Source organism: Ruditapes philippinarum, unplaced genomic scaffold, assembly GCF_026571515.1.
Source record: "Ruditapes philippinarum isolate M1 unplaced genomic scaffold, ASM2657151v2 ctg1741_1_1_1_1, whole genome shotgun sequence".
NCBI lineage: Eukaryota > Metazoa > Mollusca > Bivalvia > Venerida > Veneridae > Ruditapes > Ruditapes philippinarum.
The window spans coordinates 102,828-117,019 of NW_026860551.1; the positions used below are offsets into that span (position 1 = coordinate 102,828).

General features: G+C 32.4%; 1 protein-coding gene across 2 annotated transcripts; it reads left to right on the forward strand.

Moving 5' to 3' along the window:
- The first annotated feature begins 6,574 nt into the window (after positions 1-6,574).
- LOC132760573 (failed axon connections homolog) lies at positions 6,575-13,684 on the forward strand. 2 transcript variants are annotated; one of them, XM_060752574.1, is made up of 6 exons: positions 6,575-7,131; positions 9,640-9,772; positions 10,788-10,984; positions 11,279-11,475; positions 12,770-12,889; positions 13,261-13,684. In XM_060752574.1, the coding sequence occupies exons 1-6, from the start codon at positions 7,043-7,045 to the stop codon at positions 13,365-13,367; spliced, it is 843 nt and encodes a 280-aa protein (XP_060608557.1). In that variant the 5' UTR covers positions 6,575-7,042; the 3' UTR covers positions 13,368-13,684. The 2 variants fall into 2 exon arrangements, with proteins under 2 accessions (XP_060608557.1, XP_060608558.1); XM_060752575.1 differs by lacking the exon at positions 6,575-7,131 and adding an exon at positions 8,997-9,191.
- The last annotated feature ends 508 nt before the right edge of the window (positions 13,685-14,192 follow it).

The window sequence follows — 14,192 nt, forward strand, 5'->3', positions numbered from 1 at the left end:
AAAGTAGGATGGTCCAGCGTCCGTCGTCGTGCCTCAACAATCGTCTTCTTCTCTGAAACTTCTGGACAGATTTACTTCAAATTTGGTCTGTAGCATCCTTGTGACAGTCACACTTGAATTTGCTCATGTCATTCCAATTGGCCCCTTTCAGGGGTCAGCAGAGCTAAAAATAGAAAAACCTTTAAACATCTTCTTCTACAGAACTAATGGATGGATGATCACCAAACTTTGTCTGTAGCATTCCTGGGTAGTGTTTTATCAAGTTTGCTCATATTAATTTGATTGGCCCCTTTTAGGGGTCTCTAGGGCTAAAAATAGAAAAAAATTTAAACATCTTCTTCTACAGAACTAATGGATGGATGATCACCAAACTTTTGTCTGTAGCATTTTTAGGTAGTCTTTTATCAAGTTTGCTGATATGAAATTGATTGGCCCCTTTTAGGGGCAGCTAAAGCTAAAAATAGAAAAACCTTTAAACGTCTATTTCTACAGAACTAATTGATGGATGATCACCAAACTTTGTCTTTAGCATTCTTGGGTAGTCTTTTATCAAGTTCGCTAATATTATTTTGATTGGTGGTCTTAGGGGTCTTAAGGGCTAAAAATAGTAAAACATTTAAACATCTTCTCCTACAGAACTAATTGATGGATGATCACCAAACTTTGTCTGTAGCATTCTTGGGTAGTGTTTTATCAAGTTTGCTCATATTAATGTGATTGGCCCCTTTTAGGGGGCCCCTTTTAGGGGCCGCAAAAGCTAAAAAAAGAAATACTTCTAAATGTCTATCTCAGAGAACTAATTGATGGATGATCACCAAACTTTGTCTGTAGCATTCTTGGATAGTCTTTTATCAAGTTTGCTCATATTCATTTGATTAGCCCCTTTTAGGGGTCTCTATAGCTAAAAATAGAAATACCGTTTAATGTCTATTTCTAGAGAATTAATTGATGGATGATCACTGATCTTTGTCTGTAGCATTCTTGGGTAGTTTTATCAAGTTTGCTCATATTCATTTGATTATAGCCCCTTTTAGGGGCTGGTAAAAGCTAAAAATAGAAATACCTTTAAATGTCTATTTCTACAGAACTAATAGATGGATGATCACCAAACTTTGTCTGAAGCATTGTTGGGTAGTCTTTTATCAAGTTTGCTCATATTATTTTGATTGGCCCCTAAAAGTAAAAATTGATATACATTTAAACGTCTATTGCTACAGAACTAATTGATTGATGATCTGTAGCATTATTGGGTAGTCTTTTATTAAGTTTGCTCATATTAATTTGATTAGCCCCTTTTAGGGGCCGCTAAAAATAGAAATACGTTTAAACATCTTTTCCTACAGAACTAATTAATAGATGATCACCAAACTTTGTCTGTAGCATTTTTGGGTAATCTTTTATCAAGTTTGCTCATATTAATTTGATTTGCCCCTTTTAGGGGCCGCTAAAGCTAAGAAAAGAAAAACCTTTAAACATCTTCTACTTTAGAACCAATTGATGGATGATCACCAAACTTTGTCTGTAGCATTCTTGGGTACTCTTTTATCAAGTTTGCTCATAATAATTTGACTAGCCCCTTTTAGGGGCCACTAAAGCTAAAAATAGGAAAATAGAAAAAACCTTTGAACATCATTTCCTACTGAAATAATTGATAGATGATCGCCAAACTTTGTAGCATTCTTAAGTAGTCTTTTATCAAGTTTGCTTATAGTAATTTGATTAGCCCCGTTTAAGCTAAAGCTTAAATACCCCAGGCCATGGCATTTATTCAAATTATTGTTTAAACATATTCTATGCTCAAATTTAATATTAGAATATATTGACATTCCAACACTGGAAAGCAGTTGTTTCTGGTGAGCGACTCAGGGCCATGATGGCCCTCTTGTTTTTTTATGTGCTGTGCACTGCCAGTTTTTGTTTATCTGAAGAATGCGTTGCATAATTTTGTAATTATATTATGAGCAGAGGTCTGAAATTGGAATAATATTCGTTGTGGATAATTATAATCATATGCTTTATATTGTTTTTTGTTTTTGTTTAGTTGTTTAGAAAAGGTATCTTTAAGATATTACTACTGTTTTAAGACTTGTTTTTGAATGTAGAAAATTGTATGATTGTTTTTGACTGTAGAAAATTGTATAATTTTTTTTTGAATTTAGAAATTTGTATGGTAGTTAATGAAAGTAGAAAATATTACGATTGTTTTTGAACCTAGAAAATTGGATGATTGTTCTTGAATGTTGAGAATTTTATGATTGTTTTTGAATGATGAACATTTTATGATTGTTTCTGAATGTAGAAAATTGTATGATTGTTTCTGAATGTAGTAAATATTACGATTGTTTTTGAATGTTGAAAATTGTATAATTGTTTTTGAATGAAGAATATTTTATGATTGTTAGCTCACCTGTCACAAAGTGACAGGGTGAGCTTTTGTGATCGCTTTTCGTCCGGCGTCCGTCCGTAAACTTTTACTTTAAATGACATCTCCTCATAAACCACTAAGCCAATTTCATCCAAACTTCACAGGAATGTTCCTTTGGTGGTCACCTTTAAAAATTGTTCAAAGAATTTAATTTCATGCAGAACTCTGGTTGCCATGGCAACCAAAAGAAAAAACTTTAAATATCTTCTTTTAAAAAACCATAAGAGCTAGAGCTTAGATATTTGGCATGAAACATCTCCTAGTTAGTGTCTACCAAGTTTGTTCAAATAAAAGCCCTGGGGTCAAAATTGGCCCCGGCCCGGGGGGTCATTGATTTTCCCTATATGCATATAGTAAAAACTTAAAAAAATCTTCTTTTAAAGAACTCAAAGAGCTATGGCTAAGATATTTAGCATCAAACATGTTCTAATAGGTGTCTACCAAGTTTGTTCAAATAAAAGCCCTGGGGTCAAAATTGGCACCGCCCCGGGGGTCATTGATTTTCCTTATATGTGTATAGCAAAAACTTAAAAAATCTTCTTTGAAAAAACCCAAATAGCTAGAGTTAAGATATTAAGCATGAAACATCTTTTAGTGAGTGTCTACAAAGTTTGTTCAAATAAAAGACCTGGGGTCAAAATTGGCCCCGCCCCGGGGGTCATTGATTTTCTTTATATGTGTATAGAAAAACTTAAAATCTTCTTTGAAAAAATCCAAATAGCTAGAGTTTAGATATTAAGCATGAAACATCTTCTAGTAAGTGTCTACAAAGTTTGTTCAAATAAAAGCCCTTGGGTCAAAACTGGCCCGGCCCCAGGGGTGTCATTGTTTTTAACTATATGTGTATAGTAAGAACTTTAAAAAAATCTTCTTTTAAAAAGCCCAATGAGCTAGAGCTTAGATGTTTAGCATGAAACATCTTCTTATGGGTGTCTACCAAGTTTGTGCAAATAAAAGCCCTTGGGTTAAATTGGCCCTGCAACGTTGGGGGGGGGGGGCCTATATACAGGTGAGCGACCTCAGGGCCATCATGGCCCTCTTGTTTTTAAATGTTGAAAATTGTATGATTGCTTTTTAATTTATTTTTTTTACGAAATATATACCATGCTGAGCGATTTTGTTTCTGACCTTTAATTTTTATTGACCAACTAGATGTGGATTTTTTGTCAAACATTTCTTTTGCTCTGATCTTTTTTTTAAAGCTACATATTTCATTTCTACTTTTTACAAATCTTTTATAAGCTTTAAACCCCTTTGTTATAAAATTAAAAATTTGCTTTTTTAAACACATTTTTTATCCTCATTCCCCTTTTTTTACAAGGAAAAAACAAAATAAAAGAAAAAATTATGTACTGAAAAAACATTATATTATATTTGGGAAAATTTTTTCCCCCTTTTAAAATGTTTTAGAAAATCCAAAAACCCAAAAAAGAAAATGTTTTTTAAAAAAATAATTGCTGCATTGTTATTAAGGGCATTTCTAATATGTTTGAAATAGGCAAAATCAAATCTTATCTGCTAAGATGGATTTTAATGGAAATATATGTAATACTGTATTAGTTCTCACTAAGTGGTTATTCAAAACTTTTAAACTTAAAAACCATGATTTTTTATCTGTAATTGGTAACTTAAGAATGATTGTACAATAAATCATGCTTTTGCAAAGGTATTTTATGTAGGTACTCAATAATAGATATTGTATAACCAAATTCACCAGTCACTATTACGAGATTTTATCTACAAAGTGTACTCTGTTATTGAATAGTTGTTAAAGCTATAGTTTATATAATTGTATATTTTGTACTCATGATTTATTACATGTATTGTTATGGTATTAAATGCTGCAGTAAAATTACAAAGTGTTTCCGTTCTCATGCTCTCTGAAATAGTTTTTTTTCTGAAAAAATATATAATTGATAGTTTTTCAGTCACTCCATATTTCCAATCTGTCCTTCCATTTTCCACCACACTAGCTCACACTTTCTCATTATCATTTACTTAATGCATGTGCTACATTGCTTATATGGCGGCCCTTGAAAAAAGGGGACAATTGACCCGGTTCAGACATATGAGAACGTTTGATGATATAAGTATGTTTATATATTTTCCTGTTGATCTTAAATGCTTAATTTTTTTTAATGCTTAAAATCACAGACTTAGATGTGAATTAAAGTCCAAGTTAAAATGTAACCGCCATTTATATCATGTTACAAGTTATGACTATATGTTGAACTTTAAAGATTTTCCAGATATATGGTATGTTGATACTTTGCTTTGATCCTTTACTGCCGGGTCTAGTTCGCAGTTTAATGGAATCCAGGTCACTTGTTCTTGTTTCCAAATATTGACCAGTGTCATTGGCATGTAGATAAATACAAAAACATTTTTATGGGATTGGTTAATGTAAGGGTCAAACGTCATTCTTAAATAAATAAGAATTTTCTTTTTCTGCTAATGAGGAATGGCAAAATCCTGGGAATATCTAGAAATTGTAAATAGCGTGACTCCGAGTGGATTATAAATTTTTCGGACACAAAAGAGTGACTCCGTGAGGATAACGAGTGATAATTTGTATATTTAGTGTATATTACTTTAACTTGTTGTTAGATATTTATTTAAATGTTATTTAAAACCTTGCAAGACCTTATTTTAAGTTTTGTGGACGATTGGACTGAAGCTTAAAATGTTTTTGTATTCATAGAGCCTTTATTTTATAACTCGATTAAATAAAATAAAATTTGAAAGACACTGAAGTTAAAATTAGGATGTTGTACATGCTCTTATAATTTAATAAGGTTTTAGTGGTGCATTAGACACAGTGGTTTTATAAAACATTTGGTTTCAATTTCCTAGTTGGATAAGTGAAGGGAGGGGTGTAGGTGGAAGAGTAAAATTGGGTAGACTAAATTTTGTTCAAAAAACGCGCTTTAATGAGAAATGATTGTATTGTATGAAGTGTATTGTTTTTATGCACACCTAGTGTGCCTATCTCTTGATACCCACAAGTGAGATGGATTTTGGTGCAGGTCTTCACAGGAAATCCCATTTGCTTTCTAAAACTGTTATTTATCAGAGAATTCTATATTGTTTTATTGTATCGTGTCACAGATTACTTACATTCACAATTTATAGACTGAAATGTGACTTTGATTGATATATTTCAATACATCAAAAAGTCTGTGATGTCCCATAGTAGAACGATAAGTAGGTCTAGGTTGGATGGAAAATTGTCTCGTTTTTCAAATGTTCATATGTTTTGAAATGTTTTACTCTCAAGCAAAAGTGCTTACTACAGCTAGATCTAAGTGCAAAGTAATCAAATACATTATGATATTTAATTGTTTAAATAGTGGGTTTAACACTCTATATGTTTGTAATAATGTTGAACATTTGAAATTCGGATGACGTTTTGAAGATTTGACTGATGTCCTTATAACAATTAGTTAATTCATATGTTCTCTAACTTTTTTTTGCATTCAAAACCAAGGATGAGGGTCCTCATGACAAGTACAAGTGCACCTGAACCATGTCTTCATAATATTTCTTTCTTCTGAAATGTATAACAGTTCACCTCATCTACATTTCTTATCTAGACTATATCTATTCACGATTAACAAACATATCAAGGGATAATGATCGATATTGTATATTTCATGTATTTTGATCATTTCATTATTATTATTATTATTATATATGTTTGTATAGAATATAGGAGTCATGTTGTCTTATTTCTAAAATTAATCAAGCATATGTTCTGTTTTGTTCTATTCCGAAACTTTCTCATTTACTGAAAAGAAATTTATGTCAATATCTTGCAATTGTGGGGATGCGGATATTGCAGACATAGAAAACAGGGCCTGTTATCTACAATATTTGGATAATGTAATCACCGACCGCGTGTAACGTCGTAGCGTGCAAGTCTCTCATTTTGAACTGTAATTGTCAAAAGTAAAGATAATCTATTTAAAAAATCAGCAAATAGTTTGAAGCATGTAGTGAATATGTTGATTGTGTGATATATAGCTGCGGGAAAAAAACTTGTAATGATTGGAAAAAAGAAATCATGTCCTGGTTCCCTGGCTTCGTTATCGGTGCGTTATCTCCCCGAACCCAATTTTATGACACCCGTTTTTTCCTTTGTAACGGATTTATTATAAAATATGTATGTAGGCCTATTTCTTAATTAAATGTCGCCGGCGGCCGGCACATTTATAGCGCGTTTAACAAACATGCTTGATTTATTTCGCGGTATGTTACGCCAAATGAATTTTACATTATAAACATACAAACAGACGTATGGTCGCAAATTAATGGAAAATAATATTGCGCTAAGTTATTACGGTCTTTTTAAAAAGAATTGGAGCTCTTAAAATATACACGGCATACGGAAATATAGATACTTGTTTAACCGGCGTTTTTATACTGTCAACATTAATTTTTATTTCCTATTAAAGATGTAACTGCCACTTAAACCGTGTTTTACCGTACTTGTTGTTAATTGCTTAATTCTCTCAAGTCAGACTTATTTTATGGACTACATTTGAAAGAAATTAGCTTTAAAAGCAGTGTTTAATTTAGTATTCTATCAATATTTGGACAGTGTTTTAATTTTACACCATGGAGTGGACATCTATTGCGATAGGTAGTGCTGCTGTTGTTGCTACAGTTATATACGTGATGAAGAACAGACGGACGGACATTAAAAGGTATACTATAATGTATAATATTATATAATCAATTAGATCTGACATTGTCTTTAAAAAAGGATTGTTTATCTATTTGTACGAATATCCTGTCTACTATAGAAAAGGATGTAAAATACGCAGTTATCTAGGGTTTTTTTTTCTTTCTTAGTAACGATACATTACCCTAATATGGTTACGATAACGAATCATTTATCATGTCACTTTTGATTAAGAACAGTTATGCATTGGAATGCACGTACATATAGTAATCGCAATTTAAGTGCTGCTAAGTAATTAAGGCCGCCTCCCCTTTATAAGGCAGAAAAGGTAATTACGTGACCACTTAATTCAGACAAAGGGCAATTGGCAAGAAACACTTTCTTAGTTAAATTACGTCTTTCGCATATTACTTTAAAGTCTTTAATTAAACGCCGAAGTATCCTATTTTATCTTTGATAGTTACTTCTACGGTAATACGTGATATATATTACGAAATGTACAAATTTGTATATTATAATGAATTCTGACGAACTGCCTCGGGCATTCTAGATGTAGACGATTCATTGACAGCGAATAAAGTAAAAGCATTTTGATCAAAATCTATTTTATGTCTAGCTATATAAATTTATGGCTAGGTTTTTCCAAATGGCAAGATGTCTTCTTTACGGATATATTCAATTTTAATGTGTTGTTCTCATTAATAACACATTAACATCGTGTCGCTTTCATGTTGGGAATTATCGTAAACTACAAATTCGAAATTAGCTGTCAAATACTTTGATCCTATCGATAATTTTGCATAACTTCACCTCTAGTGTCCAGGTATCAGTTGGTATATGCTGTGATGACGATTTTTCTGTCCCTGCTTATAAAAAAAAACTTCTACCGTTCAAAAGTGTTCACATATAAAAAAAACCCAAACCAACAACAACAACAAACACGCTTTGGCCTTCAATGAATAAACAGTTTGCACCTTTAACTCTGCCACTACTCGCACACCACACCTCTCAAAGTTTACCAATCAATAATAATAATAAAGAAATAGATTAAAAGTAATCAATATGAAATCTAGTATTTCTGGCAAGATAATTATGAGATTTCTACGCTAAAAAATTATGTCTCTATAGAGTTGGCCAATATAAAGTTTATAGCTTCTACAGGTATAAGAGTAAAAGAACTTTGCGGAAAAGTTGAAAAAGCTTGGATAAAGCTGTATTTTAACATGTTTAATATCTCATATATCCGAACTGTATATATATAAATATATAATATATACATTTGTACGTATAAAATATACATTTTACAAATTCTTATCCAGCCATAGGGCTTATCAGTTAATAGGAAAACATGAAGGGTACAGGTTATGTTTAATGTTTACAGCAGCTTATCAATACACCATAGTTTACACATAACATAAGAAATAATTCAAAAAAAAGGTCCATTCATTTCTGTCTAAAATGTATTACATTCCAGGAAAAATGCAGTAGCAACCTCCCAAAAGAAAAAACAAAACAAAAAAGCAACAACAACAAAAAAACAACAACAACAACAGAAAACAATTGAAAACTTTATAATCAAGCAAAATATATATAGATATAAGTGTTTTTTATATGTTACTTTAGGAGTGTGAACTTTGCTACAAAATCTAGATATAATATGCACAATTCAATGCGAATGCGATCAGAAACCTATTTGGTAAATATGTTAACAGTCCGTTCTGATGTTGAGCTTGCGAATCAAATTATCGGAGCGGACATTGACCCTTCAGTTAAAAGAAAACATTTGTCCGGAACGTTACTTACTTGTAAGCAGGCGATATTTTTTTATTGAGAAACACTGGCAAGTTTATAACTTTGTGTATAAATGCTTTATGGTAATTTGTACTGTGTTATGGTAAATTATTGTAAATTAGAGAGAGAGAAAAACTCACTGAAAAACGTAAAGAATGTATGTTTAAGTGGCTAGACTAATCGTTGTGGAAATACCAACGTTGTGGCGATACAAAAACAGGATTAGAAGGATTTTATAAAGTTAACAAGCTGTTTTGTTTTATCATATAAAATGGCTTTCTTTAAGAAAAAGTAAGTGAGTAAGTGTTAATATACATATAGTGGTTAGCATACTGGACCGGCAATCTACAAACCCGTGGTTTGAGTCCCGGCTGCGGCGTGCCAAATTTTCGTGTGATTTTTCTGTGTACATGTATAATTTCCCGCTCATGACTTTATTTCTTTCATTTGTAATATATATAGGTATATTTCTACTAATATTATATCTGAAGCAGTTAAATGTAGAAGACGATTTCATTTGCATGCATAAAATTAGTAGAAAAGTATTTAGAGGTCGCAACTGAATTTGTTTGACATGAAGTATATAAAGTTTCACTTGTCAATTTTGCAAGTCAAAGAAATGAATGTCGGAACCGAAACGTGTTTTATCTTGATCACATTAAAACAAGCTGAGTATTTTCTCCGGAAGATTATTATAAGCATGTTATTAATTAGAAGTTTGTGGCTGTTTATATTGCAGAGAATGCGGAAAAGATTACCCGAAAGATACTGTCATTCTGCACCAGTTTCCACGCGGACCTTATGCTCCCAGCATGTCAGGGTTCTGTATCAAACTTGAAACTTTTCTTAGAATGGCCAACATACCATATCAGGTAAATACACCTTTTTTGTCGAGGGAACTTTTCTACATTATTGTCAATCATATAATATTTTTTGATAATGTTTTTGATTATAAAATATTTTTGATTACGATTTTGATATGTTTTTCACAATGGTATTTTCTTAGATGATGATGATGATGATGATGATGGTGGTGATGATGATAATAATAATACTAATAATAATGATAAAATAATAATAATAATAATACTACTAATAATAATAATGATAATAATAACTTTATTTACAGAAAGTAACACATTAAGACATAGACAGATTTGTAACACCTTAACAATGCGGCCTTCCAAATAAAGTCATATCAATTGATGAACATATAACATATAGAAATGATTAAATATTAATCACAATGTTAAAATATATATCTTAACACACATAATGAAAATTCATACAATTCATTTTTTTTCATTTTATTAATAACTATCATTAAACATAAATGAGCCGCGTGATGACAAAACCAACATAATGGGGTTGCGACCAGCATGGATCCAGACCAGCCTGCATCAATCTGCAATTAAGACAGAAACCCTTTATTTGAAACATTCAACAGTAAGAAAAGAAAAAAAAAGGAAAAGAAAATAAGATAAGATGTAATTTGAAGAATAAACGTTTTTTTATCCTCTGGCTGTCTTTTCTGAAGTATTAGACAAATCTTTAAATCATTCACGAAGCACACAGCGTATTTTTATATGTATTATACCTTTTCTTAAAGCAACATCAAATTTTCATCACTTATTGAAATGTTTAAGAGTTGCAAGATTAAAAAGGGAGCGGTGGCCTAGTGGTTAAGGTGTCAACCCAGGGATCGTGGGTTCGAAACCTACTCTGGTCTCGGTTATGTTTCTTCATATAACACCAGTACTGGTTGGTTCCAGGAAGCGGACTCGAAAGTGATTAATACAACTTGCAATAATTTGTTTCGCAATCGAGATTAAATACATGTAAATATGTTTAAGCAAATCTAGAATAAAGTTTCGTTCTTTATTTAAGAATGTCCATGCCTATAAAACTGGCCCGAAAGGGAAGTCTCCGTGGATAGAGTATAATGGTGATGTCATGGCAGATTCCCAGCTAATAATGTCTTTTCTCAGTGACAAATTAGAAATCGACCTCGACAAGACGTTGTCCAAAGAACAAAGAGCAACGGCAAGAGCTTTTCAGAAAATGGTGGACGAATATACGTACTGGTAAGTATTTACAATCTCCTTGTTCCAAACCTGTTTAAATATAAATGCATAAATATGGCATGTCCGCCAATGCAGATGAGCCAAAGTGAACGAAGACGTTTTAGTGAAATACCCTTCCGTTAGAACATACTGCGTTTCTCTTTCCCATTCAACAATATTTTGATCCAACCGGTTTTGACCGCTTATGGTTCATGTACTACTATTGCAGCACCAAAATGTTTTTCTGTCATGTAACACAATCTTTTTATTATACATGCACTTCTATTCTATACATAACTGAAATTTCACACAAAGGTCAGTTTTACTGGAGAGATGGGTATATCACAGAGGGGAGTCATGTAAAACAATTACAAAGCTGCCGTCACTAGTGGTGTGGGAGATTGGTAGAAGGACAAAGAATATGGCATATGCGCACGGCATTGGTAGACATACGCAACAGGAAGTGGATCTCAATTTAGAGGCGGATTTAACTGCTCTTTCCGACTTTTTAGGTAGAATTTATAAATCAAAATGAAAATTTTACTTATACTAAGAAATTCATGTGTCATTTGCAGGATTTTTTTTACAAAGGATATATTTCTACCGACTCACCCTTTTATAAATGTTTCCTTGATAAATCCTATAAACACTAAGCATAACAAAACAGAGTCTTTGCCGAATCGTTATCATTTACATATTTTTTCTGTAAAGATTTATTATAAGCAAAATATTACTGCACTAAATTGAAATTACAATATATGGTATCACATATCTGGAAAATGAAACGCAAAAAGCAGAGATAGGCACGGATACAGTTATAATGCCATATGTATATTCAATGTTTACAAGAAAATCTAAAAGATACACAGTCATGTCTTTATCCGTCCAATTTCACGAAAAGAAAAATAGCATGTTGATATATATTAGGAATGTAACATTGTTTACAAGCTCTTTTACATTTTTTGACGTCTAAGGTTAAAAACGGTTGAATATACAAGTTTCTTCATGCTATTTCTTCCTTATCCTTATAGCTGAGCCTCGACATGACAAAACCAACAAAGTGCGTTTGCGACCAGCATGGATCCAGACCAGCCTGCACATCCGCGCAGTTTGATCAGCAGTCTGATCAGGATCCATGCTGTTCGCTATCAGTTTCTCTCACTCCAATAGGGTTTGTAGGCGAACAACATGGATTCTGATCAGACTGCGCGTATACGCAGACTGGTCTGGATCCATGCTGGTCGCAAACGCACTATGTTGATTTTGTCATGGCACGGTTCAATAATTATTGTTTTGACAACAGTTTGTGTCGGAAACTAGCTCAAAACTCACTTAATTTGATTTCTTAAAGGCCAAATTGCCACAGACATAGTTTTTTTTATTTCTCAAACGCTTTTTAGTTTTGGTCTTCTATTATAGTTTCCACAAAGTTACTTATTGGCCAAATAGCTGAACCATTTTTTGCTTCTATTGCTTTCTAGAAATTAATTGTACAATTATAGTTATTTAGTAATTTGTATGGAAGTCAAAATATTACTTTGTTTACATTTACTACTATTATGATAAATAATTATACTTCCAGTTCTACTTCCTTCAAGTAAAAACATCTAACATGCTCTAAAACTATTACTTAAATGTTATAAAACCCGTGCTTGCTTTTTCTGAAGAAGTACAAATTTATTCATATTTTAGGCGTAATGTGCCTTTAACTATGGCCATGTTAGTTTGAACATATTTTTTAAAGATAATCTGTTTGAATCAATCTGGAGGCATGTTACATTAAATGTTAAACTGTTCTATTTAAAGGAGATAAGAAGTTTATGTTTGGAGATGAGCCTACGGAAGTAGATTGTGCAATATTTGGACAAGTTTCACAAGTTAAATACCACGTGCCGGACGCTGTGAAAGCGAAACAATTCTTAAAAGGTATATATTATACAGTGTTAGTTATTTTCATAAGTCTTACTTTGCATGGAAAATCCAGTACGCAGATTGCAACGATGTGTTTAACATTAATGAAATCATAGGGGAAAATTCCTGAGTTTAATTTAATTAAGAAACATTATCGGTTTAATTGTTTTAAATAGTAAGAAGAATCTGCAGGAATTATTGTACAAAATTCCAAGCTTTTAGTATTGTACACTAGAATTGTATATACGTGTTTTGATTTAAGATTGAATTGACCAATACATATAATATTTTATATACGTATTTATCAAATTATGTAAATATTTCTAAGCATCTTAGACAGTTATGTTTACTATTCGAAAAAACAATTCCAATTGTAAATTTTACAGATTGTGTACCAAATTTAGACGCTTATTGTGAGAGAATGAAAGAGAGGTTCTGGCCAGACTGGGACGAGTGCGTCACAAACGGATTTACTAAAGAAGCAACTAAGTGAGGCAGTCCAGAACGGAGACTTAACGTCTGCTTGATAGGATATAGGTTCGGGGTCACGTGTTCGAGTAACTGGCCCAGCAACAATTATTTTGTGTATTTTTTTACGAAGAATACGATTAGTCAATTGCCTTTGTTCATATTGTTCATAGTTATTCGATCTACGAGACAGATGACTTCTAATTTGCTAAGTTTATTCTTACTATTTATGCAATGTGATTAAACATGCTATGCTTTTAACCAACCATTTGTGTTTGGACATACATTTGTATGTGAGTTTGTGTTATTAAACAGTGTGCTTATACCAGTTGAAGATACAAATGTACTTGTTTTATCTGTAATCATCAGTGGTATCTAATATGTAAATAAAATATAAAACTTCTAAAAACCTTCATTGGGCATAATATATAGTTTTATGTAAAGTATTATACTCATGAAGGTTAAAAATTTATTGGGTTTGCTTCTCTTGATATAAGTATCGCTCATAGATGATGATTTCATAGATCAATGAACAAAACGGGTTTTGACAGGGCATACTTCAACAGCAATGAACAGCAATGAAAAAATACCCTTACGATTGCTGAATTAATTAAATGCACGTTGATGAAGGTTCCGGCTTGCTCTGTATGAATGTATGTATTTGTGTATGTATGTATGTGTGTGTATGCGCGCGTGTGTGCGTGTGTGCATGCGTGTGTGTGTATGCGCGCATGCGTGCGTGTGTGCATGCGTGTGTGCGTGTGTGTGTGTGTGTGTGTGTTTAATTAGGATCCATCCGCCCTAAAGCCACTAAATGCAGCTTTCGTTGTTGACTATGTACACTGGACAT

Excerpts from the sequence above, each read along its gene's own strand:
- LOC132760573 (XM_060752574.1), top strand. The coding sequence starts at position 7,043 with ATGGAGTGGACATCTATTGCGATAGGTAGTGCTGCTGTTGTTGCTACA. Across the intron at positions 9,773-10,787 it reads TGGCCAACATACCATATCAG|AATGTCCATGCCTATAAAAC; the intron begins GTAAATACACCT and ends TCTTTATTTAAG. Across the intron at positions 12,890-13,260 it reads AGCGAAACAATTCTTAAAAG|ATTGTGTACCAAATTTAGAC; the intron begins GTATATATTATA and ends TAAATTTTACAG.